This window comes from Labeo rohita, chromosome 23 (assembly GCF_022985175.1).
Source record: "Labeo rohita strain BAU-BD-2019 chromosome 23, IGBB_LRoh.1.0, whole genome shotgun sequence".
Classification (NCBI taxonomy): Eukaryota; Metazoa; Chordata; class Actinopteri; order Cypriniformes; family Cyprinidae; genus Labeo; species Labeo rohita.
In genome coordinates, this window is record NC_066891.1 from 24,356,978 (window position 1) to 24,383,312 (window position 26,335).

The 26,335-nt window shown below is 36.1% G+C and overlaps 1 protein-coding gene across 1 annotated transcript; it reads left to right on the forward strand.

The window, feature by feature from the left end:
• Positions 1–1,445: 1,445 nt before the first annotated feature.
• phf20b (PHD finger protein 20, b) lies at positions 1,446–26,287 on the forward strand. Its single transcript, XM_051095803.1, is given in 20 exon segments — positions 1,446–1,599; positions 6,796–6,903; positions 7,227–7,398; positions 7,506–7,590; positions 8,932–9,008; positions 9,092–9,566; positions 12,272–12,373; positions 12,486–12,620; positions 13,347–13,412; positions 13,497–13,654; positions 13,656–13,746; positions 15,715–15,879; positions 15,998–16,096; positions 17,507–17,638; positions 17,911–18,089; positions 20,677–20,776; positions 20,962–21,157; positions 21,261–21,669; positions 23,358–23,577; positions 25,265–26,287. Coding segments are annotated over 19 exon segments (3,090 nt in total). The 5' UTR covers positions 1,446–1,599; positions 6,796–6,820; the 3' UTR covers positions 25,411–26,287.
• Positions 26,288–26,335: the final 48 nt, after the last annotated feature.

A 26,335-nucleotide genomic window follows, 5' to 3' on the forward strand; every position in this document is an offset into this window, starting at 1 on the left:
TTAGACGAAAAATAAGAGTTGTATTGACCTATTGAGATTTTGCTTACATCCGCATTGTAAATATATATATTTTTTTCTATTTTATTCATTTTTTCAGAGGGAAATCAATAACAAGTACATGTAAGTAATTTATGGGATTTGTTGCATTTTGAATCCAATTTTTCTTTGTAAAAGGCACAAAGTTGATCATACTGATTTCAAAGTTAAGGATTCATTAGTTTGAATATACACTGAACCAAAAACTCAGTGTCTTAGTTGGTAATTCAGTATACTTTATTTTTGACAAAACATCATGTTTTGGTTATGACAGCACATTTTCGGTAGTGACAGTAATGTTTTGTTAGCGACCACATCACATTACAGAATTTTAACTTGCAAAAATACTAAAAATTTGCATAACTGTACAAAATCTTTGTTTTTTCCCCCAAATGTGAGGATTATGCGTTTCTTTTTGTCACTACTGAAGCCATGACATGTTTTGGTCGTGATTGTTTTAGTAGCGACAAATTTATGGAATAACCAAAAAATCACTAGTGAAACTCCACCAAATATTTCGGTAGTGACAATTTTAGATACTTTTGAACCTAGCTCAAATATGCTATTTAGCACATGGTTAGCTAGCACAGTTCCGAACAGTTGTACACATATAAAAACAAAATGTTGTGGTGGGTGCCTACAGCCATGTGGTTAGTGTGCTGACAATACAGCACAACTGTGCTTGCGGCGACCCGAGTTCGAATCCTGTCTCGAGGTTGTTTGCCGATCCCACCCCCTTCTCTTGTAGCTGTGAGAGAGAGTGAGACAAATATTTCCTGATCATAAATGTAGAGATGTAGTTCAAATTAGTCTCAGCCGATACACTGTTTTGGTAGTGACATGAAAATGCAGGACACTTTTCTTTTTTTACAGTTTCATAATTTACAAAAAAATATATATATATATTTTTCAAACTTCACTTTTTAAAAGAATCAAAAAGATACTTTTATAAACAACAATGGAGAAGAAAACAAAACAAAAAAAGATGATTTCAGTATTTTCATAAGTTAAAATTTAGGGGTTAGAGTTCAGGACAGCCACCTCCCAATTGAAAGTACCCAATCAATTATGACAAACATTTATTAAATTTTAAATTATTAAAATAAGGGATAAATACGTTAGTCTCTTGTATTTTGTACACTATTAATAATCAGTGTTGTCTCTTAAATTGAGGACAAATGAATCGTCTTGTGTCCTGGAAGACACCTGTCTTGTTTAATAATAGTGACAGATATCTTCAGAGAACAAGGGACAAAACTGCTCTGAACTTTACATAACTTACAAGAATACAGCTACTGTACTGCGGGGCTAAACTATTCCATCACCTTCTGATGGGAAAAACGAGAAGACGACGCAGGAAAACCATCTACGAGGAAACATCTAGCAAGGAAAATTCCGTGCGCGCATGCGCAGACAGACTCCACCTCGCGGACACCGGCCTTGCTGCTCGCGCCGGAGAAAACAAACTGCGTGGATGCGCTCTCAAAGCATGCGACTTAAAGCACTCTACACGGATTTGGACTCGCGTTCTTCGGTGTCGGAGTACATTTATCTGCAATAAAGGTAAACGGTGGTGTGTTTATGTATTGCAAATTATTAAGCAGCTGTCTTGGACGTTTTATTTGTTGTAATTGTAAAATTTATAATTTGTGATGATGCTGATCTGTTAAAACGAAACTTGCCTCCACGCATGTGTTCCCCCTGGTTGATGCTAATGGGACCCGTGAAAGTGATTTTGTCAAATAGTGCATTAATCGAATGTGCTGTCTGCTACAGTCATGCTCGTTTAGTAGACCGTGATAAATGTGCGTTTAAGCTTCTGAAATAGCTAGAAGACTTTTGTTCGACTCGTAATTACGGTAGTCCCATGCTGCAAGGAGTAGGCCGAGCGGAGGCCGCTGAGCGTCAGCGTTTGAATGACAGGTGCGCGAGCCAATCAGAACGCTGGAGTTCGCGTCAGTCAGTGCTCTGGCCCAATCAAATGGTTTGCTGTTGTTGCGCACCGTTATCGGCGCCCGAACAATGTAATGTCAAAACAGCAATTTAAAATGCCAAGCAAATTACTTAAACTTTATTTTGAGGGCCTGACTTGTTGTTGTGATATGCACGTCGTATCGCACAGCGTTTTTTCTTCGCCTGCTGTCTAAAACGAAACACAGCAGTGAGCGTCAAGTTCGCAGACAACGTTGCACCCACGTTTTCTTCGCATGCGAAGTGGAGGAAAAGTCAAGTGGGTTAATTCTTTGATATTTGCGTTGATATTCCGCTCCTGCTATCAAAAAAACGTTTATCTTAAGTCACGGCCGTTTGATGTTCTGATTGCGACTTGTTATGACAGGCATGTAAAAATGAGCCGCTGGCCTGACAATGTAAACAACGAGGAGGAAACGTATTGCGCGCCATTTGCGTCACGCAGCGCCCCAGCGCCTGTAGATATGTTTGACCGTTAAGTGGGAGAGCTGTGGAGTTTGTGAATGCATTGATTTAACCAAATGTGCCGGTTTCCCGCGACTATGACGTATTTAAAATGTATGCACCCTGTAGGAACGTGTCTGTCCACGAGGACGGACACGAGCCCGGCGGTTGCGCGCGCAGCGCTAGCGGGTTGGATTAAGCGCGAGAGTCAGTTATGAAACTTAAGCGACGCGTGCGATGACGCGCTTTCATGTGATCATCATCATGATGATGAAGATCGTTAGAGATCGGTGGGTTTTAGCGTGAATGATGTCAGTCTTTCCTGTTTGATTTAACAAGGGTAATCATGCTAGATCTGTGATGCTTCAAGTTTCCTTTGCTTTTTCCACTCTTCAGACTGGCACAATTGTATCTTTTAGACTTAAATGTTTTTCCTCAATCTACCAGCTTTGGAAAAGTGCTTCAAGGGACCCACGAAATGAGCATTATGCCATTACTTCCTCACTCTCATATCGTTCGGTAATATTGCTTAATGCGTTTTAATTTTCTAAAATGTACTATTAACTCCGTAAGTGCTGAGATGGGGAAGCAGAGTTTATTTTTAACACCTTTTACACGATTTAAATAAGCAAGCACAGCTTTTATAAAGGGTTTGAACTTACGTCACGGTCTGGTCAGTTACCCGGATGCACGGTCTTATTGGCGATACTCGGATGTAAACAACAGCATGGATTGCATGGTTAATGTAGTACTGAATACGTTGTTCTGCTCTTTTATGCTGTTTAAACCATGGAAAAAAACGTGTGGAAGCTGCTAAATCATATAGAGAAGGACTTAGTAAGCAGGAAAGGGCACAATTTTTGTCATACTAAAATTAATAGGTGGTAAAGATACATAAATGAGCAGTATTAATTAAGATATTAGCCTAATATTTCACCCACCAGGTGAGGAATGATAAGAGTAAATACGAATGTTGTCAAGATTCTAGTCCTGGAAATCCTGGTTCAGTTTGGCCAAGCACAAACGCCTTTTGTTCCTCAGACAGTTTTTTTGCGCTCTCCTCTTTTATTTGTTCTAACTTTTGACTGTCTATAGTACTCCAAAAGTTTTTCCTGGTCCGACCGATTAGTACAGCCCAAAACATGACAATAATTGACCATTTTCAGCAGCAATAATCAGCAAAATATCTAAGTTTCATTTGGGTTCTGGCATTGTTTACGTTCTGTGTTGCCAAAATGGGCAATTGATGATGCATTGTGGAAACACACTCTATGTGGGTTAGCAGACAAAATATTATTGAAATAATCAGTATGTATTATACTGTTGTTAGTAGTAGTCATACTATTTTATTTATAGTGTCTTCTAAAAGTAGTATGTAATGTTGCTGAACAACAGTTGTGTAATTTGTAATGAATGTCCAGAAGGCGAATACATTATTGTTTTCATCATGCACTATGAGTAAAAGTGGCACCTTACTATTAAAATGCGTCTAAGTAATTTTGTAATAATTACATTATATAGTGACAAATGTACAGGTTATGTCAATATATGAGATTACATAACCAAACACGTATATTCAGTATGCTGTTGGTTTGAATGAAGAGGTTAATGAATGCGGTGAGTTTGAGTCAGTGTAACTAAATATTTTCTGTTCGTTCCTCTCTCCTTATTTTTACATAACCTGTTTTTCCTCTTCTGTGGTCAGTTGTCTGGTTGTGTGTATGACAGGTTTGTTTCTGACATGTTGTAGTATGTAGTTTTTTAAATGATTTAATGATATACTCTTGATATAGTGAGTTCGATGGATAGTCAGTAGTCATGTAGACCCATCATTAAGATGTCTTTGCATAATGACTGTTTGTGATGCCTTCTGCTGTTCAGTGGTTGTATGATTTATGAATAATTGTTTTAAAGGATTAGTTCACTTCCAGAATAAAACTTTCCTGATAATGTACTCACCCCCATGTCATCCAAGATGTTCATGTCTTTCTTTCTTCAGTCTAAAATAAATGAAGGTTTTTGAGGAAAACATTCCAGGATTTTTCTCCATATAGAGAACTTAAGTGGTCCAAACTCTTCCAACTTCAAAATCGTCCAACATCATTGTTTTAACTTTTTTGTAAAGGGCTTTTAACTTTCTTGGCACGTTCGCGTCGCTCGTGTGTAAAGTGTAAACACTGGATCAATACTTCCGACTATGTCACCCATGAGGTCCAGCTAGTGTATGTATATATAAATGTATGTGTGTATATATATATATATATATATATAAATAAATGTATGTGTATGTGTGTATTTATTTATTTTAAGTAAATAACTGATCATTTCACTAGATGAGAGCCATATTCCTCGGCTAGGATCGTGTGGAGCCCTTTTGACCTTCAACCTGTTGATCACCGTTAAATATGGAGAAAAATCCTTGAATGTTTTCCTCAAAAACCTTAATTCTGGAAGTGAACTAATCCTTTAAAGTCATGCTTTGCATTGTGTAGTTTTGATCAACTTTGCTTCAGATTTTCTTCAGAACAGTTTTCTTCAGAACTGGTAATCTTTTGGGGGGTTTTTTGATTATAACATAAATCACACTGTAGCAAAATATTTTTGGGTACTGTAAACAAACCAGCATGTAGAGATGTGGTAAATATAAAGAACTTATGTAACCCATATTTTTTACATTTGCAGCACATGTCAGTCGTTAATCAATATATTGGCTGATCCAGATGACAAGAAGTCTTTACCGGCTGCCAAAACCGAATTGATTGAAGCGTAAATAATATACTTCATCAATTAGAGAATACATTACGCTTTACATGGCAGAGATCCAGAACCAATAATCTGTATTCATTTTTATTTTATGAACAGTTTAGTGAGTCATTGAATTTTTAGGACATTTAGAAAAGGTAGATAGCTGAAGGACAGGTGAAACCTGGTGCTGATTAAAATTTGTACTAGGAAAAAGATACGCTTTGAAATCATCAGCTTCAACATCAAGCGATATGGCCAAAAAACTTTCTGGTCAGAACATGACAAACACTTTACATTTTTGAATTATTTACACTTTTCCAGTGATTTTTTTCCTTAACAAAATAAATGTCTTAATAAAAAAGAATCATTCCAGTTTGTGCATGTTCTATCATGAAACAGGTTTCTGTTGACTAACATTGATGTGTATCTTCAGCATAGTTTGCAATGCAGCCTGTAATATTAATATTCATTTTTTGGTCTTTATTTTAAGTTCCAATTCTTGCTATTAACAAACCATAAACTATGACTTTTGCCTCAATAAACTACTAATTTGCTGCTTAGTTGTTAAGTTCAGGTATTGGGCTGGATTAGAGATGTAGAATATGGTCATGTAGAATATGTTGTTTATAAGTACTAATAAATAGCCAATATGTTATGAATAGGCATGCTAATAAGCAAATACTTAATAGTGAGAATTGTTCCCTCTACTAAAGCATTACCAATTTTTTTTTGCCTCTTAGAAATGCGCATTTGACAATAGCTTGAGTTGCAGATGTAAATTTATGTTCATTTTCAAAAACATTTCTATAAATTGTAACGTCCTCATTTTTATATGCTGAAATGTAATTATTCTGACTGTTTTATTGAAATTAAACATTGGACTTCCATAGTGGCATACATTTAGATCATGCTAACCACAGTTAAAACCGCACATATAGCACCTGTAACTATAACTATATGGTTTCTAGGTATTTGTATGAAAAGAGTAATCTAAATGCAATTAGTATAAATGCACAGACACTATAGCTTTATCAAATACTGTAATTAAATTTTATTACTCCTTTAGTAGATTTAATACAAGTGTACATTAATAATATAATAAAATTTGAATTGAATACCCTACATTTCTGCCACAATAACATGGTGCAGGTAGTGTTCCTATAATAAATATATTATAGATTGAAAAGCCTTTTGACTGTATCATTCATGTAGTGTTTTTCCTGTTTGTCAGCACTGTTTCTCTGAGACTCATCAGTGAGTAAATGCATATGCTCTAGTAAACTCTCTAGTGAACGGCGCTGCACTGCCGTTTGAACTTTGAGCCAGTTGGATAAATGGTCCATGTGGCGCGCTTCAAATGAGTAGCGCTGCTTTATTCTGCTTATGACACACAAACGTTATATGGAACGCTTATCGCTTGAGCTTCAAATAAAATTCTAATCAAATTGTTGCAAAGAAAGTTCTAGAAAAGGGCTGTATTATATACTTTAGGCTGTAGTAATATATTATTTATTTATGAGCACCTTTGTTGTGTTGTGCCATCCATGACCGTAATATCCTTTACCTCTCACCCCATGATGTGTTTCTCTGGTTTCATAGGTTGGTGTGCGATTGTGTGACCAGCATGACAAAGAGCCCTCCTCACAGGCGTGGGATCACGTTCGAGGTGGGAGCGCAGCTGGAGGCGAGGGACAGTCTGAAGAACTGGTTAGTGTCTTTCCTCTGCTTCCGTTCCGTCGTCCGTTCATTCACTCGGCCTGATTGAAATTCAGACGCTTCATTGCTGCTAATGACACTAGTTCTGTTGAATTCCAGGATTTTTGAGGAAGTTCTAACTTTGCCTACTGAACAAATTTAGCAATCTAAATCATACTGCACACGTTTAGTGCTTTTTTTTTTATTTTTTATTTTTTTTGCAGCGGAGTGTATTTTTTTCATAATACCCAGCTCAGACTCAACCTTTAGAGATCCAGATGTAATCTGTAACTGATCTGAAGTAGGTCATTTCAAACTGTCTTTTGTGTTCACAGGTATGCAGCAAGCATTGAGAAGATCGACTATGAAGACGAGAAGGTTTTGATTCACTACAGGCAGTGGAGTCACCGTTATGATGAATGGTTTGACTGGAGCAGTCCGTACCTCAGACCTGTGGAGAGAATCCAGCTTAGAAGACAGGGTCTCCCTGAGCGGCAAAGCGCTCCAGTAAGCACTTCCTGTCAAAGTGTGCTGAGTCACACTCAGTCTGCATGGGCAAAGTTGTACTCTGACTCATAATGCAAGATTATATATAGATATGTTTCTCTTCTCAGGGCTTTCATGTCAACCAGAAAGTTCTTGCCAGCTGGTCAGACTGCCGCTACTACCCTGCTAAGATCCTGTCCCGGGACAAAGATGGTGTGTACTTATTCAAATTGTTAATCCACAGTTTATTTTCTGAATGGTCCAGAGTAAACTGGGAGCTAAAAACATAATATTGTACCAAATTAAAAAAAATAATAATAATAATAATTACACATAAGTATACAATTCTAAAAAATAAATACACATAATTAAAAAATTCTAAAAAATAAATACACATAATTACAAAATGATATATAATCAAATTGTTATTTCTTAAATTGTGTGTTTATGTAAATATTATTTCTTAAATTATATCTAAAAATTCCTATAATAATAATTAATAAATAATAATGTTTTTTTAATAGAAACTGCTTCCATTTTTTTAAGTCAAGAAATTAATACTTTTTATTTTTCTTTATTTTTCTCTTCTTTTTTTTTAACAAGAATGCATTACACTGATCCATTCCCATTAAAAAAAATTAAGTAGCTAAATATTTCCAACATTAATGATAATAATAATAAAAATCTTTCTTGAGAAGCAAATCAGCTTATTAAGAATGATTTCTGAAAGATTGTGGGACCGAAGACTGTAAATTACTGAAATCACTTTTAAAAATATTAAAATGATAATAAAAACATTTATATAATTGTATTGTATATCTATTTATTATTAAATAAATGCAGCCTTTTTGCTCATTTCCCATATTTTTAAATTATTACCTTAACTGTCACTTATTGTTCTCTTCAACTTAATAAAACTCTAATAATTTAATAACACTGTTAATTGTAATTTTTATATTTAGAATTCTAGAAATCTAGATTCACTTGTAGCATTTCAAACAATTGATTAAAGTTCCTAATTTTGTATTTGTGACCCAAGGCCACAAAACCAGTCATAAGGGTCCATTTTTTTGAAATTGAGTTCTATACATCAGCTGAAATATGAATAAATAAGCTTTCCATTGATGTATGGATAGAAAAATATTTGACTGAAATACAACAAAACAAAAACAAAATACAAAAAAAAATCACCTTTAAAGTTGTCAAAATGAAGTTCTTAACAATGCATATGACTATTCAGAAATTAAGTTTTGATATATTTATGGTAGAAAATTTACAAAATATCTTCATGGAACATGATCTTTACTTAATATCCTAATGATTTTTGACATAAAAGAAAAATTAGTCATTTTGACCCAATACAATGTATTGTTAGCTATTGTTACAGATATAACTGTGCGACTTATGACTAGTTTTGTGGTCCAGGGTTTTTTCATATCAGCCATGTCTCAGTATCAGTGCACCTCTTTGTAGTTTTGTATATTTAACATGTACACACATTACATTTTGAAAATGTTGAGCATTACAAATGGCTGTGCTTCTGCATTGTTTCAGGTTTTTACACAGTGAAGTTTTTTGATGGAGTCATAAAGACAGTGAAGGGGATTAAGGTGAAGCCGTTCCGCAAGGAGGTGAGAAGTGATTGCCTCAGCTCTAATAATTATTAAACCAGGCCATTAAAATACAGAATTAATGAGTTTGTTTTTATCTACAGCGCTCTGATAGCAAGACCAATCAGCAGATTCGAAAGCGGGGAGATCAGAACGGGAAAAAATGGAAGGCCAAGGAGAACGGCAACAGCAGAAGTAACGGCTCGAGACACAGCACGTCCGACCAGGAAGGAGAGAGCGAATCGGAGGAGGATGAAGAAGACGCCACAGTGATTGATGAATCCAGAAATCTCCAGAACGGTGGAGAGAGCGAAAGCACGGCACCTAAGATATTGCACGAGTCGGAGCCAAGTACTGCTGAGCACAACGAAGAACAGCCCAGTGAAGACAAGAAGACGGAACCGCTTGAGAATGGAGAAGCGAACAAACCAGAGGAGAAAGAGATGAATGGAGAACAGGAGGAGTCCAAAGCACTTCAAAATGGCGTTGACAAGATCGACGGAGACAAGAAAGAGAAGGAGGACACAACAGATGAAAGTCCCAGTCAGCCCAGACGGACACGGAGTAAGATGGCAGATGGTGAGTTTGGTTTGGAGGAACATGGTGGTGTTACCTCTGAATATTTGATTTGCTTATGATTCAATTCCAAGAGCCGGATTCAACCTCACACGCATGCCAGCTGACAGCATTTGCTGAGTATCTCACGGAGAGACAGTGTGAAGAGAGGAGATGGACCACTTGAATGAAAATGAATGGGAGAAATTGTAATGCTCTATTTGATATCGGCAGGACAGGAAGTCCTACCTTTCAGTTAAAGCAGATTGCTTTTTTGATGTCTGTTAGCATTTTTGTCAGTTTATCATTTCTAGTAACTTGCTGATTATGTTAACGATATGCTAGTAACATGCTAATCATGCTAGAAACATGATAGCAACATTCTAGTAACTTGATCTTGCTAACAACATGCTAATCGTGCTAGAAGCATGATAGCAACATGCTAATAATATGTTAAACATGGTAGAAACATTCTAACGACATTCTAATCATGCTGGAAACAAGATAGCAATTTGCTAATCACACCAGTAACTTGATAATCAAGTTAACAACATGCTAGTAACATGTAAAACATGGTAGAAATGTGCTAATGACCTGTTAGTAATGTGCTAATCATGCTAGTAACTTAATCATGCTAGCAACATTCTAGTAACTTGTTTATCATGCTAACAACATAATCATGCTAGAAATATGACAGTAACTTGTTAATCATGCTAACGACATGTTGAATATGTTAAACGTGGTAGAAACTTGCTAGTAACTTGCTAATCATGTTAACAACATGTTAATCATGCTAGCAACATTCTAACAACTTGTTAATCATATTAACAACATGCTAGTAACATGCTAATCATGCTAGTAAGTTGTTAATTATGCAAGCAACATTCTAACAACATGTTAATCATGTTAACGGCATGCTAGTAACATGCTAATCATGCTAGTAACTTGCTAATCATGCTAGTAACATTCTAACAACTTGTTAATCATATTAACAACATGCTAGTAACATGCTAATCATGCTAGTAACTTGCTAATCATGCTAGTAACATTCTAACAACTTGTTAATCATATTAACAACATGCTAGTAACATGCTAGTAACTTGCTAATCATGCTAGCAACATTCTAAAAACTTGTTAATCATATTAACAACATGCTAGTAACATGCTAATCATGCTAGTAACTTGCTAACCATGTTAGCAACATGTTAATAACTGGCTAATCATGTTATCAACATGTTAGTAACTTGTTAATCTTGTTAACAGCGTGCTAGTAATGTGTTAAGGTTAAAAGCATCCTAACAACATGCTAGTAACTTGTTAATCATGCTAGTAACTTGCTAATCATGCTAACAACATAATCATGCTAGAAACATGACAGTAACTTGTTAATCATGCTAACGACATGTTAGCAATATGTCAAACATGGTAGAATCATGCTAGTAACTTAATAATCCTAGCAACATTCTAACAACTTGTTAATCATGTTAACAACATGCTAGTAACATGCTAATGATGCTAGTAACTTGTTAATTATCCTAGCAACATTTTAACAACTTGTTAATCATGTTAACATGTTAGTAACTTAGTAATCATGCTAGTAACTTGTTAATCATGTTAGCATAATCACGTTAGAAACATATTAACTTGCTAATCATGCTAACATGCTAGTAATATGTTAAACATGGTAGAAACATGATAATGACATGTTAATCATGTTAACAGCATGCTAGTAATATGCTAATCATGTTAATAACATGTTTGTAACTTGCTAATCATGGTAGCAACATTCTAACAACTTGTTAAACATGTTAAGCATGTTAACAACATGTTAGTAATATGTTAATTATGTTAGCAACATTTCTAAAACCTTGTTAATCATATTAGTAACTTGCTAGCCATGTTAGCAACATGTTAGTAACTGGCTAATCATGTTATCACCATGCTAGTAACTTGGTAATCATGCTAACAGCGTGCTAGTAATGTGTTAATCAGGTTAAAAATATCCTAACAGCATGTTAGTAACATGTTAATCATGTTAGCATCTTGCTAATCATGCTAGCAACATGCTAGTAATGAGTTAATCAGGTTAAAAACATCCTAGCAACATGCTAGTAACATGTAAATTATGTAGAAACATGTTAGCAACATGCTAATCAGGTTATAAACATGTTAGTAACTTGTTAATCATGCTATAATCGTGCTGTTAACTGGATGATCATGCTAACAACATTGTAATCACCCTATAAATGCAAGCAACAAGCTAATCATGTTAAAACATGCTAACAACATGTTTAATAATGTAAGCAATGTGCCAAATCATGTTAGCAACATCAATTTTCATACTTTTACAACTGCTTCAAACTTTCAGGCTAGGTTTCCTCAAGCCAACTCAAAGTTTGTTCTCAAACTTTCCTTTACTAATGTAACTGTATTTACTATTTTTATAGCCTTGGTGAGCATAATTCTTACAAACATTTCTAAAAGTCTTACCGAACTTTCAAACTGTAGTGTGCTTTACATAAACAGAAAATAACTGAAAAAATGACAGCTGGACGCTAAGTGCAGTTACTACTTATTACTGCCGGCGATACATTTTTGCCAGGATTTAGTAACTTGGTAGTTTGGCAGGTTTTTCCAGTAAGGACTGAAATTAAAGGATTGTTGGGTGATTTACTCATGTATTAGGCTCAGGCCTGATGATTCACCTTCTTGGCTTGTGTCTTTCACAGGAAAGGATGTGGAAAAGCCCAATGGTCCAGAACTGAGGAAGAGACATGCCTCTACAGGACAGATGCCACCATCCAAAAGGAGCAGAGCCAATTCAAGCACAGGTTCAGTCTCTCTGTCACTTTATCATACTTTATTCTTGTTATTCCAGCTGATCTTTTGTACTAGTTGGTCATTAAACCAGCTGACAGGATATTGTGTCTCTGATCCCCATAGACAAAAACAGTCGGCCCCAAATCAAACCGGTTAAATCAGACTCTGTCCCAGAGCCTTCGGAAAGTAAGGATAGCCCAACCAGTCCTGTAGAAAATGCAGCGCCCAAGGAAGAAGCAGGATCCACACCTGATCTTGGTAAACATCCTCCTGTATTTCAGTTTGATAATCCGGCGTGTTTGCAAAGCTTGAATCATTATTGCTATTTCTCATAGGGATTTGAAAATAGCAAGCACCTAGAAACCATGTGACAGTATTCTTAAAGTCTTATTAAAGGAGAAGTCCACTTCCAGAACAACAGTTTACAGATAACGTACTCACCCCCTTGTCATCCAAGATGTTCATGTCTTTATTTCTTCAGTCGTAAAGAAGTTGTTTTTTGAGGAAAACATTTCAGGATTTTTCTCCATATAATGGACTGGTATGGTCCCCCGAGTTTGAACTTAATTACAACATGTGAATACATGTTTTTAACTATAAGATTTGTAAAATCTTATAGTTCGATAAAAATCCAAACCGCTATAGTTGCTAAAATATTTGCTCAAGCATTGTATCCAAAAAATGTGGATGAAGTGGCCAAATATTACAGATTTTGCCCAAATTAAGTAAGGATTTGATCCTGTGAGATATATGTAACACTGTCTGTTGGCGACCTCTGCAGGTTAAGAAGTTTGTTTACATAATTATCATTATAGTCATTACATTACATGTAATCGTTTAAACTAACAAGTCAAACATGAATGCAAATTTTAATAGCACCCTGCTCTTGTGGCACTAATTTTTGCACAAGGCACCACTCACATTTTTGTTAATTCAACATTTATGCAGATATTTGTTGTGCTAACTGACGCATTGCTTTCTCAGCTCCAGCAGTTAAACAGCCGCAAACAGTTCACCTTCCAACCACAAACAAGTACAGCAGAGAGCCATGTGAGTATACAACTCTCGCTTCCACTCTCAAACATATAGTACAAACACCTGCCGTTATGTGACCTTATCCTTTTCCTCTCTCAGTGTACAGGGTCATCAAAAACCAACCGCCCCCTATCCTGTCCATTGAGCTGGACCACAACCCGTTCAAATGCAAGATCGCAGGCTGCCTCAAGTCTTTCCGCAAGGCGTCCCTGCTGCACTACCACATGAAGTACTATCACGCACAGAGCGACCCAAGCCCCCCCTCGCTGCGTCCAGACGCGCTCCTCAGAAAAACAGAACCACAGCCAGGAGACCCCTCGCAGGCGCCGTACCGTCTCGGCCTCCCACCGTTAGTGCAAACTTTATCTATCAGTATTTAATTTAGCTGTTTGTGTGGGTGTTTGTTTATGTTTGGGTTGCCGATCAAGTCCGTTGACATTTTGCCCATGTTTGTGTGTGTTTGCTTGCATTAGCATCATTAACGTGTCCATGTAATATTCATTTAGAAGGTAATCATTTAGAAGGCATAATCTTTTAGAAGGCAGTTACATAAGTTTAAAAAAATAGATAAAAAAAAAACCAAATTTTCTCATACTGTTTAGGGTTCATTTACATGATAATGCTGTGCTAAAAAAGTTTTGTGATCCCCGTTCTCACAAATGCACTATATTATGCATGCAGAGTCAGTGGATGGCGATGTTATGTAAAGATTATAATGGAATTATTTTCCAAAAACAATTTATGTTTTATTTTCAGGCTGTTAATTTTAGTAAATGAACAGCCAAAATGCATAAAAAGTTTTGAGTTTTTAGTTGAAAATGTGGTTGTGTCAACACCCCAAGAATTTTTTTTACCTTACCTTATATCTTTAAAACTGGTACCTTTTTTTCCTGTGGCAAAACATGAAACACTCAGAATTCAGTAAAAAATACAGAATTGTGAGATGTACGTTTGAAATTTATAACTCTTTTTATAACTGTTTGTAACAATTCTTAGAAAAATAAAATATCACAAATACCTTTTTGTTTTTTTTTGTTTTTTTTTGTGGCCAAAAAAAAATTCTAAATCAGAATCTAAATTCAGATCCCCACACCCCCCACCTCAGAATTCTAAGATTTTAACTTTAGGAGGAAATACAGATAAATACAGAATAGGGAGATGATGTAATTGGTGGTAAAAAAACTAAATTGTGAGATTTAAACTCAGAATTCTAAGGGGAAAAAAAGTTTGAATGGGAGATTTAAACTCAGAATTCTGAGGGAAGAAAGTTTGAATTGTGAGTTTTAAACTCAGAGTTCTGAGGGGGAAAAAAAATCTGAATTATAAGATTTAAACTCAAAAATTCTAAAATTCTAAATTCAGATCCCCCACCCCAGAATTCTAAGATGTTAACTTTAGTAGGAAATACAGATAAATACAAGCTAGTTTACAAGTAAAATAGTCTGAATTGTGAGATAAAAACTCGGTTTTTATATTTATTTATTTGATTTTAATTCCTTATTGGTAAAAAAAAATCTTGTGAATTGTGAAATTTAAACTCAGAATTCTAAGGGGGAAAAGTTTGAATTGGGAGATTTAAACTCAGAATTCTAACGAAAGAGAAATCTGAATTGTGAGATCTAAACTCAGATTTCTGAGGGGGGAAAAAATCTGAATTATAAGGTTTAAACTCAGAGCGAATGTGGGCAGCCACGTAATCATTTTCAAAAGTCTCCATTTTGGCCTGTTTACACTGAACGGAGACTTTCAAAAAGCTGCACACCCCGTTTCAGTTTGAAAACTCCAGGGTTTGAAACCCTGGAGTTTTCAAACTGAAACGGGGTGTGCAGCTTTTCGAAAGTCTCTGTTTTCGATGGTCGAAAATGCCAGAGTAGTGTAAACGACAGGCGTAACTGTAGCAAAAGGTATACGTTTTTTAAAATGGAAATGCACAAGTGTAAACGTAGCCTTAAACTCAGAATTCTTAGGGGGGGAAAATCTGAATTATGAGATTTAAAACTCAATTTTGAGGGGAAAGAAATCTGAATTGTGAGATTTGAACTCAGAATTTTAAGAAGAAAAAAGTTAGAATTGAAAGATTTAAACTCAGAATTCAGAGGAAAAAAGTGAATTGTGATATGTAGACTTGTAATTGTGTGGAAAAAAGTCTGAGGGGGAAAATAAGTCTGAATTGCAAGATGTTTATAACTCCCATTGCAGTGGAATTTGTGCTTTTCTAATTTTGCAAATCGTTTACATGCACAAACAGCTGTATTACACATTACAGGAAAAGTACAATCAAAACCATAATAATTTTCCTTCAAATGAACTTCCACAGATACTCCCTCTCCTCTGAGTGACAGTAAGTCAGGTCTGTCGCCCCCTGCTGTCGGCAGCATGCACCGGCAGCGCTCGGCTACGCTGGGCGCAGAAAGGAGCAAAGAGAACCAACACTTCAACCGCTCGCTGCATGACGACAGAGACTGGGTTGCCAAGGAAACAGGTATTTGAGAACATCGTGATCATTCCATCCTTTTCTGAGCACGTGCTCATGCTGATTCCTCTGCATATTACCACAATCAGGCCGTGACAGTAATAGAGATTGATTTTCTCATCTGAAGGGGTGAAAGAACGCGAGAGGCTGAGGGAGAAGCGGCAGAGGGATTTCTTCCGCATCAAACTAAAGAAAAAGAAGAAGAAGAAAAGGAAGTCGAAGTCAGGTGAGATGGCTGTTTTAGTACAGTGGTGTCTCTGTGTCTTCAGCTCTTTGCTGTCCCCTCTGTTTGTCTGCTGTAGCTGCAAGTTTTCTCTAAAGTGTTATGTAAAATTATTTAGGACACAACAATATATTCAAGCAACAGGATATGATGTCATGTTCTAGGGTTTCTGTTCGGAAGAGATAATAAACTATTTTAAATTAAGTTGCACATTTAAAATGTAAAAATATATCATCTACTAATGCCACACTAAAAACTATGGAAGCACGTTTCTGCTACTGAATAATCAAAAAAAAAAAAAGGTTATTGTGACTTTTGCTCACATTTCTGACTTAATAGCTCACAATTGTGTGTTATAAAGTCAGAATTGTGAGATATAAACCAGCAATTCTAAGAAAAAAGTCACAATTGCAAGATATAAACTCACAATTCTGAGAAAAAGTATGAACAATTTCAAAATATATACATGCAATTCTGAGAAAAGTTACAATTTTGAGATATTAATTCGCAGTTCTGAGAAAAAGTCACAATGTCGAGATATAAATTCGGAATTCTGAAAAAAAAAAAATCACAATTTTGAGATGGAAACTCACAATTCTGAGGAAAAAATCACGATTTCGAGATAGACAATCCATTGCACTGTAATTGTATAATTGATGCAGTTTAATAATAATAATGTAGTAATTCAAAAATAAAATAAAAAATTAAATCCTTTTTTAAGTGACAATGGACATATTTAAACCTGTGTATTTAATACATGATTTAAAATATAGTTAAAATAATAAATATTACTATAAATAAATAATAATAATAATAATTATTATTATTATTATTATTATTTAATTATTATTATTATAATTATTATTATTATTATAAGTTATTTTTATGTTTAAAAAAAACATAAAATGCTTTAAAATGTAGTTAAATAAAACAAAATAATTCTTTAATTGTTTTAAAATGCACATTTTAAATGACATTTAAAAAATACTTACATTCATGGGGTCAACCAATCAGCTTCTTTACATTTTAAGAGCCACTCCCTCTCCCATATAGTCATAAGATGATGTACAAGTTGTCTTTTAAATAAAACACGCTCATTTTACACAGTATTTATTCAATTAACTTATTACTAAACTTACAGAATACAGAAATTTTCAATCATTTTAGAAGCAGCGCTCAACACCTTTAAATCAAAGCACGGAATGTCACAGGGTGTTGGGACACCAAATCTATGTTTCATTCGTCTAGAGTTATTAATATACTCCCACAGCCACCCACAAAATGAGCGTTTTAGTTGCCAGTCCCTTTTGACAACATCAAAAACTGAATCAGATCTGCAAGCCGCCTCGTCGGTGAGGAACAGCTCGGTCTGTGTTTAACCCTGTGTGGCGTCTGCTCTTCCTCCTCTGACAGACTGTTACAGCACTGAGGAGAGCATTGGCCCAAAGCCTCTCCCCTGCAATCTGAATTCGGCCCACAAATTGCCCCTCTCCCTCACACACCGATCCTACACGGGACACTGCCCTGAAAAGATGCTCAGCCAGGGTGGGTACCACAAAACGCAGATCCTCCGAACTCACAGCTGCCTGCTTTGTGTTTTTTCTCCTGCCTTGATGTCTCAGCTATCCACTAGTTGTCAGATGTGTTTAGTTATTCCTGCTCTGTATATTTTTTTTTTTTGTCTAGCGTTGTGTGTGTTTAACATGTGTGTGCATGTGTGATTAGAGTAGCTGATAGTCTTGCATGGATGACTGTTGTAAAAACAGACCAAATCTGCTGCTTTAGTGTAAATTGTGGTGGTTCCTGTTCTCTTCCAGGTGAAGAGAGCAGCAGTGATTTGTCCTCAGACAGTCCTATATGGAGTGAGGACGAATCCGACGCTGAGTTGGATCTGAATATGCCCCTTTCTGAGCAGGGTGTGGAAACGGTCACTCACGGCTCGGAGATTGTACGCTGTATTTGTGAAGTGCAGGAGGAGAACGACTTCATGATACAGGTGAACTACCACCCTCTAACACTGGACCAGACCTCAATACTTTGATTTTTCAATTTAGTTTTATTTATTAGGAGTTCAAGCATATAGTGCTGAAACCTTATTGTAATTGTTAGAATGGCCAAGGATCAGCATTCTCTATCTAAAAATGATCAGGCAGACCAAACCGTAAGTCGCAGAGACATGAAACTTGGAGGGATGGTAGTACACACACCGTCTACAATGTCACCAAGGCTCGTCCTGATTGACCTGACGGGGCGCTACAGCAATCAAAAGTACAAAATCAATCATCATGAATTGTTTGAGTATTTTGGACTTTTTAAAAAACCTAGTTTTTTGAGCTAGTCCGAAGTTTTTCACCCGATTGGAACAAAACCAGTGCAGAAAGATTTGTTTAAAAAAAAGTGTTTGGCCACTTGGCTGTGCTATAACAGGGGAAAAAACCCCCACAAAAACAGCTATAACTATACACCCCTTAGTATGATTGACTTGAAAATTGGTATGCTGTGTCTTTGTCCAAAGTGGCACAGGTGTCTATGAAGACATTCAAGTATCTCAAAACACATGGCCGCCATTGGCCAAAGAATTTTGAACACCTATTCGAGAAGGTTAACGGATTGATTTGAATCAGGTGTGTTAAATAAGTGAGGCACACAAAATGTGCAGAGCAGTGGGTCTCCAGGACCAGGATTGAAAACCACTGCTCTAGGTTAATAATTATCAGAAAAAAAAACAAAAAACAAAACGCTTTCCTCTTTGGATAGCTATAACAGGGACCAAATACACCCAAAAGCCTATAAATCCAAAACAAAAACTCAAAACTACATGAAACTAGGTGAGCACATAGGACAGATGATTAAACAAGCATGCAAAGTTTTATGGAAATCTGACCATAGGAGGCGCTGTAGCAGTTATAAACATTAAAAATCATATTTCTGTGGTAAATTACCTGGATTTGCTAAAAATGCTTTTTTAAATTATTGATTTAGGTTGTTACAGGGTTGCTTAATAATACATCATGTCTTTTTTCATGCATGCCTAAATGCCTTAAAGCACTGGATTCGTTTTGTGCAGGAATATTATTATTCTTGCTGTTTGTTTAATTTATAATGTGACATAGGCTGCACCTATATTTTTATAGTTTCACTGGAAACAATTTAAAATAATGTTAATTTTCCATAACTAACATTAACAAAGATAATTAATGCTGTTACAGATGTATTGTTCATTGTTAGTTTAAGTTGGTTAATACATTCACTAATGTTAACAAATGATATCTTATTGTATGTGTTGCCGTTTCACTATCATCAGTTTTTTGTAATAAGAAAATGTAGCCTAACACCCAGTAATCAAATATACTCATTCATTTCTCTCTTCAGATGCACTTTTGAAATATCTAGCTATGCAGTTTCTGTGTGAATGTTAGAACATAATGATTATTGGTGGAATGGGCTGTGAGGCAAGGGGCGACAAGTAAAATCTTGCCTAGGGCAGCGTATTGGCCAGGGCTGGCCCTGCTTGCAGCTATGTTTATTGTGATTACTGTTTATTTTTAACATTTTCTTCCACATTTTGCATAATTGTTGTTTTTTTTCTTCTTCATATGAAACATTTGTTGGCAAACCAAACTCAAATGAAAAAGTCTGTTATGACCATAAACACGATTAATTGTCTGCAAAACAAACATTAGAACTTTCATTTTTGTATATATTTATTTATTTATTTATTTATAAATGAGAACTCTGTGTTTTGTATGTTACATTATTAGACTATATGTTATATAATAATATGTGACCCTGGGCCACAAAACCAGTCCTAAGTAGCACTGGTATATTTGTAGCAATAGCCAAAAACACATTGTATGGGCCAAAATTATTGATTTTTCTTTTATGCCAAAAATCATTAGAATATTAAGTAAAGATCATGTTCCATGAAGATATTTTGTGAATTTCCTACTGTACATATAGAAAACTTAATTTCTGATGAGTAATATGCTTTAAGAACTTAATTTGAACAACTTTAAAGGCAATTTTCTAAATATTTAGATTTTTATAGTTGTATCTCAGCCAAATATTGTCATATCCTAACAAACCATACATCAATGGAAAGCTTATTTATTTAGATGATGTATAAATCTATGATGTATAAACTTTCAGATGATGTATAAATCTCAATTTTAAAAAATTGCCTCTTATGACTGGTTTTGTGGTCCGGGGTCACATATATGATAATCAATATGTGCTACTGATTTATTAACTGGTTTATTGAAACTCATCATAAACTGACACTTAGTTTATGGAAACTACATTGTTGTTTGTTATTCTGCTTCAGTTCAGAGTTGATTCAATGCAATCTATTGTCAGTGGTGATGGTACAAGTGAATCCCCCCCCCCCAATCCAAGTTTTGTCAAGTTTTTATAGAATGACTGAAAAAAGAAATCGGAATTTTAACCAATTAAGCACTGGCACAATTACTTGAATTATTTTTTCTGAATTATTTAATATGGTGATACATTGGGATTTTAAAAATTCATATGCATGTGCAGTAATTGTCTGGGAGATTGACGGATGTTTCCTGTGCTCTCTGCAGTGTGATGAGTGTTTGTGCTGGCAGCATGGGACGTGTATGGGTCTGTATGAGGACAGTGTGCCAGACAGCTACAGCTGCTACATCTGCAGAGACCCACCAGGTGAGAGACCACAACTTCCCTAAACCATCTCAATTTAGTGTATAGAAACTTTTAATTTGATATTCGTCTTTGTGGACTGTGTGTGTTGGCAAAACAGAACAAGAATCAAAATATGACAACCACTTCAGTACATTTTGTTTTCTGGCTCTGTGTTAATCTTTAAATATGCATGTGTTTGTATGCAGCCCAGAGGCAGAGTCAAAGGTACTGGTATGATAAAGACTGGCTGAGCAGTGGTCACATGTATGGCTTGTCTTTCCTGGAGGAGAACTACTCCCACCAGAACAGTAAGAAAGTGACAGCTGCCCATCAGCTCCTGGGGGACGTCCACCGTGTGTTTGAGGTCCTGAATGGTCTTCAGCTCAAGATGAGCATCTTACAGTGAGTAATACCTCTGCTCTAATGCTCTCAATGCAACGAACTGTTTGACTAATAATTAAATTGTGAATGATTGAGGTATTAATCAAAGCTCTCTACTTTTTAGGACACAAGCCCATCCAGACTTGAAGTTCTGGCGGCAGCCCTGGAAATCTGCAGACGGCCTACGGAGGAAGATGGCAGGTGACTCAGGCATAGCTACTCCCTTCCCCTCCTCGCCCCCTGAAATGGGAGTGAACGAGTTTGAGACGTTGAAGAGCGAAGTCCCATCGCCTGTGGAGACGCATTGCTCTTTCCAGGACTCGTACATTAGCAGCGAGCACTGTTACCAGAAGCCGCGCACGTACTACCCAGCGGTGGAGAGAAGACTTGTGGTGGAGACGCGGTGCGGTTCTGAGCTAGAGGACAGCCTTAGGAGCACCGAGGACCTACTAGAGATGGCCGAGCAGAGGTACGGCACACCGCTGGATCACGACCAACACAAGCTTCAGCTGGCCGACCGCTCCTTTAGTAAGGTGAGTTATCAAGCTGCTTGCAACTTTTCTGCCAATGCACACTACAATAAAGAAGCTTGTTGGCCTGTGTACATTTAAAGACAGTTAAGTTGTGTTTTCTTTATTTGTTAGTGTGTACTGTATTGACCTTATTTTCCAAAGAAACAAGCGTGCCACCAGTTTAAACCAGTTTAAAGTCTCTTTTCAAAATGGTTGATTTATCCCTTTTCAAAACCAACTTGATGTTTTTCTTTAAAATTGTTCAAAGTCTGATTATAATTCAGTGTGAACCAGTTTGATGTTTTCAGATCAGTTTGAGAACTCGATTCAAATCAGTTTGAGAACCTGTTTCAGATCAGTTCAAAGTCTGATTTTAAATTTGTTTGAAATCAGTTTTCATATCAGTTAAAAATCTTTCATACCAGTTTAAGATGTTTTCAAACTGTTTAAAATGTTTTCACACCAGTTGATACAAGTGTGAACCAATTCGATGTTTTCAAATCTGTTTGAGAACTCGTTTTTAAATCAGTTTAAAAAACTTTTCAAATCAATTCATGATTTTAAAATGGTTTAAAACCAGTTCGAGAACCGTTTTCAAACCAATTCATTCTGTTTTCTAAACAGTTGAGTTCCATTTTCAAATCAATTTTAAGTCCCATTAAACCAAAGTTGGTTGATTTGTATTTTGAAACCAACTTGTCTGTCATCAAAACCACTCAGTCTGATTTTTTTTTTTTTTTTTTTTTTTTTTAAAAGGTTCAAAATGTTTTCATACCAGTGTAAGATCTGTTTTTAAACCAGTTTAAAATGTTTACACCAGTTGATACCAGTGTGAACCAGTTTGATGTTTTTAGATCAGTTTGAGAACTTGTTTCAAATCAATTAGAGAACTCATTTCAAATCAGTCTAATTTTAAAATGGTTTGAAAGAAATTTTTATAACAGTTGATACTGTTTTCATTTCAGTTTCAGTTTTCAGACCAATTTAGTCAAACCAAAAAGTTTCTGTTCCATTTTCAAATCAGTTCATTGTCTCGTTAAACCAGTTAAGTCTGTTTTCAAAACAGATGATTTATCCATTTTCAAACCAACTTGATGTCTGTCATCAAAACTGTTCAAAGTCTGATTTTTAAAAAGATTCGTGCCAGTTCGAGAACTGTTTTCAAAACTTTTTAGTCTGTTTTCAGAACAGTTTGACTTTCATTTTCAAATCAATGTAATGTCTCGTTAAATCTCTTCAAAGTCTATTTTCAGAATAGTTGATTTTCAGAATAGTTTTTCAAACCATCAAAGCCGTCCTTTTAAAACAGTTTGAAATGTTTTCACTCCAGTTTGAGATCTGTTTTTAAACTAGTTTATCTTGTTGAAGGCAAAGTTTTCAAAATTGTTACAAATGTTTTCTGTTGTTAAATAAGCTCAAAGGTTTTCAAACCAGTTCAAAATCTGTCATAGTGTCAGCAACATGTCACAATTGCACACAGAAGATCATCAGCATATTTCATGCACTTTGTTTTGCTGTGTATTATTAAAAAACTAAACTAAATAGTTTTAGACTGCAAACAAACTTCTGAATGATGACACATTTACTTACCATTATTACTGTTGTGCTTTATTTGTCTATTTATTTGCTTATTTAATTATTTTTCAGCATCAATAACATGAAAACATATGTACACACCAAACATGCGACTCATTGGTTTCTGTTGTCAGGAGCTGGAGTGCCGTATGAAACGACTGGTGTCCGCAGAGCAGGAAAAGAGTTGTGTGGTGGAAATCAAGGAAGAGGAGCCTGACCCTGTGACACCTGAGCCAAAGCCTGACCCTGACCTTGTGCTGCACCAGCAGTGGCAGCTGAACCTGCTGGAGCACATTGAAGCAGTGCAGGACGAGGTGACGCACAGAATGGACCTTATTGAACGAGAACTAGATGGTGAGACTTTTACAAATAGATTTCCTGGTTTTAAACTTTGATCATAGTTTCAGACTGATGTACAGTCATTGCCAAAAATATTAACACCCTTGCAGTTCTGTCAGAAAATGCAACACTTCTCTCAGAAAATTGTTCCAACTGCAAATGTTTTGGTATTCATGTGCTTTATTGTTTTTGTTTGCACTGCAACAACACAAAAAAACGAAGAAAGAAAAGTCAAAACTTTATAAAATTTCACACAGAACTCAAAAATGGACTGGACAAAATTATTGGCACCTTGTCAAACTTGTAAGAAATATTTGCTTTTCAAGCATGTGATGCTCCTGTTATTTGTATTTAGACACACCTGTGGCAAGTAACAGGTGTAGGCAATATAGCAATCACACTTGCAGCCAGTTAAAATGGAGAAAAGTTGACTCAACCTTTGTATTGTGTGTCACACTGAGCATGGAGAAAAGAAAGAAGTGTAAACAGTTGTCTGTGGATTTGAGAGACAAAATTGTGGAAAAACATGGAAAATCTGAAGGCTACAAGTCCATCTCCAGAGATCTTAATGTTCCTGTGTCCACTGTGCGTAATATCAAGAGGTTTACAGCCCATGGTACTGTAGCTAACCTCCCTGGACGTGGATGGAAGAGCAAAATTAATGAAAACTTACAACAAAGGATTGTTTAAATGGTGGATAAAGAAACCTGATTAACTTCCAAACAAATTCAAGCTGGCACTATCCATCACCATCTGAATGAAAAGGGACACTATGGTAGAAGACCCAGGAGGACACCACTGTTGACACAATGGCATAAAAAAGCAAGACTAGAGTTTGGCCAAACTTATGTGACAAAACCACAACCCTTCTGGGAGAATGTACTGTGGACAGATGAGACAAAAGTAGAGCTTTTTGGTAAAGGACATCATGGCACTGTTTACAGAAAAAGAAATGAGGCCTTCAAAGAAAAAAAAAAAAAAACAGTCCCTACAGTCGTCAGACATGGTGGAGGTTCAAGGATGTTTTGATGTTGCTTTGCTGCTTCTGGCACTGGATGTCTTGACTGTGTGAACGGTATCATGAAATCTGATGATTACCAAAGAATTGTGGTGCGCAACATAGTGGCCAGTGTCAGAAAGCTGCGTCTCCACCAGAGGTCATGGGTCTTCCAGCAGGACAATGACTGGAAACACACTTCAAAAAAGCACTCAGAAATGGTTACAAACAAAGTACTGGAGAGTTCTGAAATGGCCAGCAATGAGTCCAGATCTGAATCCCATAGAACACCTGTGGAGAGATCTCAGAACAGCAGTTGGGAGAAGGCATCCTTCAAATCTGAGTGACCTGGAGCAGTTTGCAAAAGAAGAGTGGTTCAGAATTCCAGTAGAGAGGTGTAAGAAACTCATTCATGGTTACAGGAAGCGATTGATTATAGTTATTTTTTCAAAATATTAAGGGTGCCAGTAATTTTGTCCAGTGTATTTTTTGCTTTCTGTGTGGAATTGTATCAGATTTTTTTTTGTATGTCGTTCCAATGCAAACAAAAAAAATAAACACGCGAGTACCAAAACATTTGCAACTGCAACAATTTTCTGAGAGAAGGCTTGCATTTTCTGACAGAATTGCAAGGGTGCTGATATTTTTGGCCATGACTGTACTTTATTTCTTTGCTTGTATTAACATGTTGCAATCTTTATGCAGTGTTGGAGAGTTGGCTAGACTACACAGGTGAGCTGGAACCTCCGGATCCACTGGCGCGCCTCCCTCAACTGAAACATCGCATTAGACAACTCCTGACTGACCTGGGAACAGTCCAGCAGATCGCACTCTGCTCCTCATCCTCTTGAGGGCGCCAGAGAACATAAAAAAACCGTCTCACACTCAATTGAATGCACACAGAGTCCCTTAAAGTCTGAAAAGAAAACTGCTGAAATGCATACATCTGCCTGGTTTGGAGAGGAAACCCCTAAATGATTCAAGCTAAGATTGGTGTAAGTTTTTGTGGCACATACGTGTTAAATGATGGCTCTGGTCAGCAGTTTAACAATAGTCACCGGTTAGAAAAGACTGATGAGAATTGAGGATAATGATACCTGATGCAAACAAAAGTTTTTGTTTGTTTGTTTGTTTGTTTTTTTCTTTTATTTTGTGGAATATAATGCTTCATTGTAGCACTTAGCCATGTCTATCATAGACTTAAGAGTTTTTTTGTTTTTGTTTTTCTTTTTTAAAGTAACGTTCTCTGTATTCTTCACATGCTAAAGAATTGTTTTATGTTAATTCATAAGTGATCATTTTGGACTCTCTTGGCACGTCTTGCTCTGGGTGAAGAGTTTAAGGACCCGAATGGTATTTTGCTGTAGTGAAAGGAAAAAATGTTAAATATAAGTATAATGAAAATATATTTTAATCTGAAAATACTTGCATTTTACTTCTATATTTGTACTAAAAAGCCATGTAATCTTGTAAATAACCCAACCAATTGCTTAAATCCATGTTCTTTTTTTATTTCAGATCTAAACTGTTGCATTTACAGTAAAGACTTTCTGTAAACTCTGATCTGTTGTGAATACTGTAGTTGTGGGCTCTAACCCTCTAATTTTTGACACAATCGATGTTGCTTGCATTTCAAATCAGTGAACCTTGTTTCCACTGGTACATTAAACAAGCACAGAATGTTGTTCTCTTGCATAATGAATTTTTATGTATATTTCTTCTTTTTTTTCACTGTTTCTGAGACTGTTTGTTCATTTTTCTGTTGCTTTCAAGTCT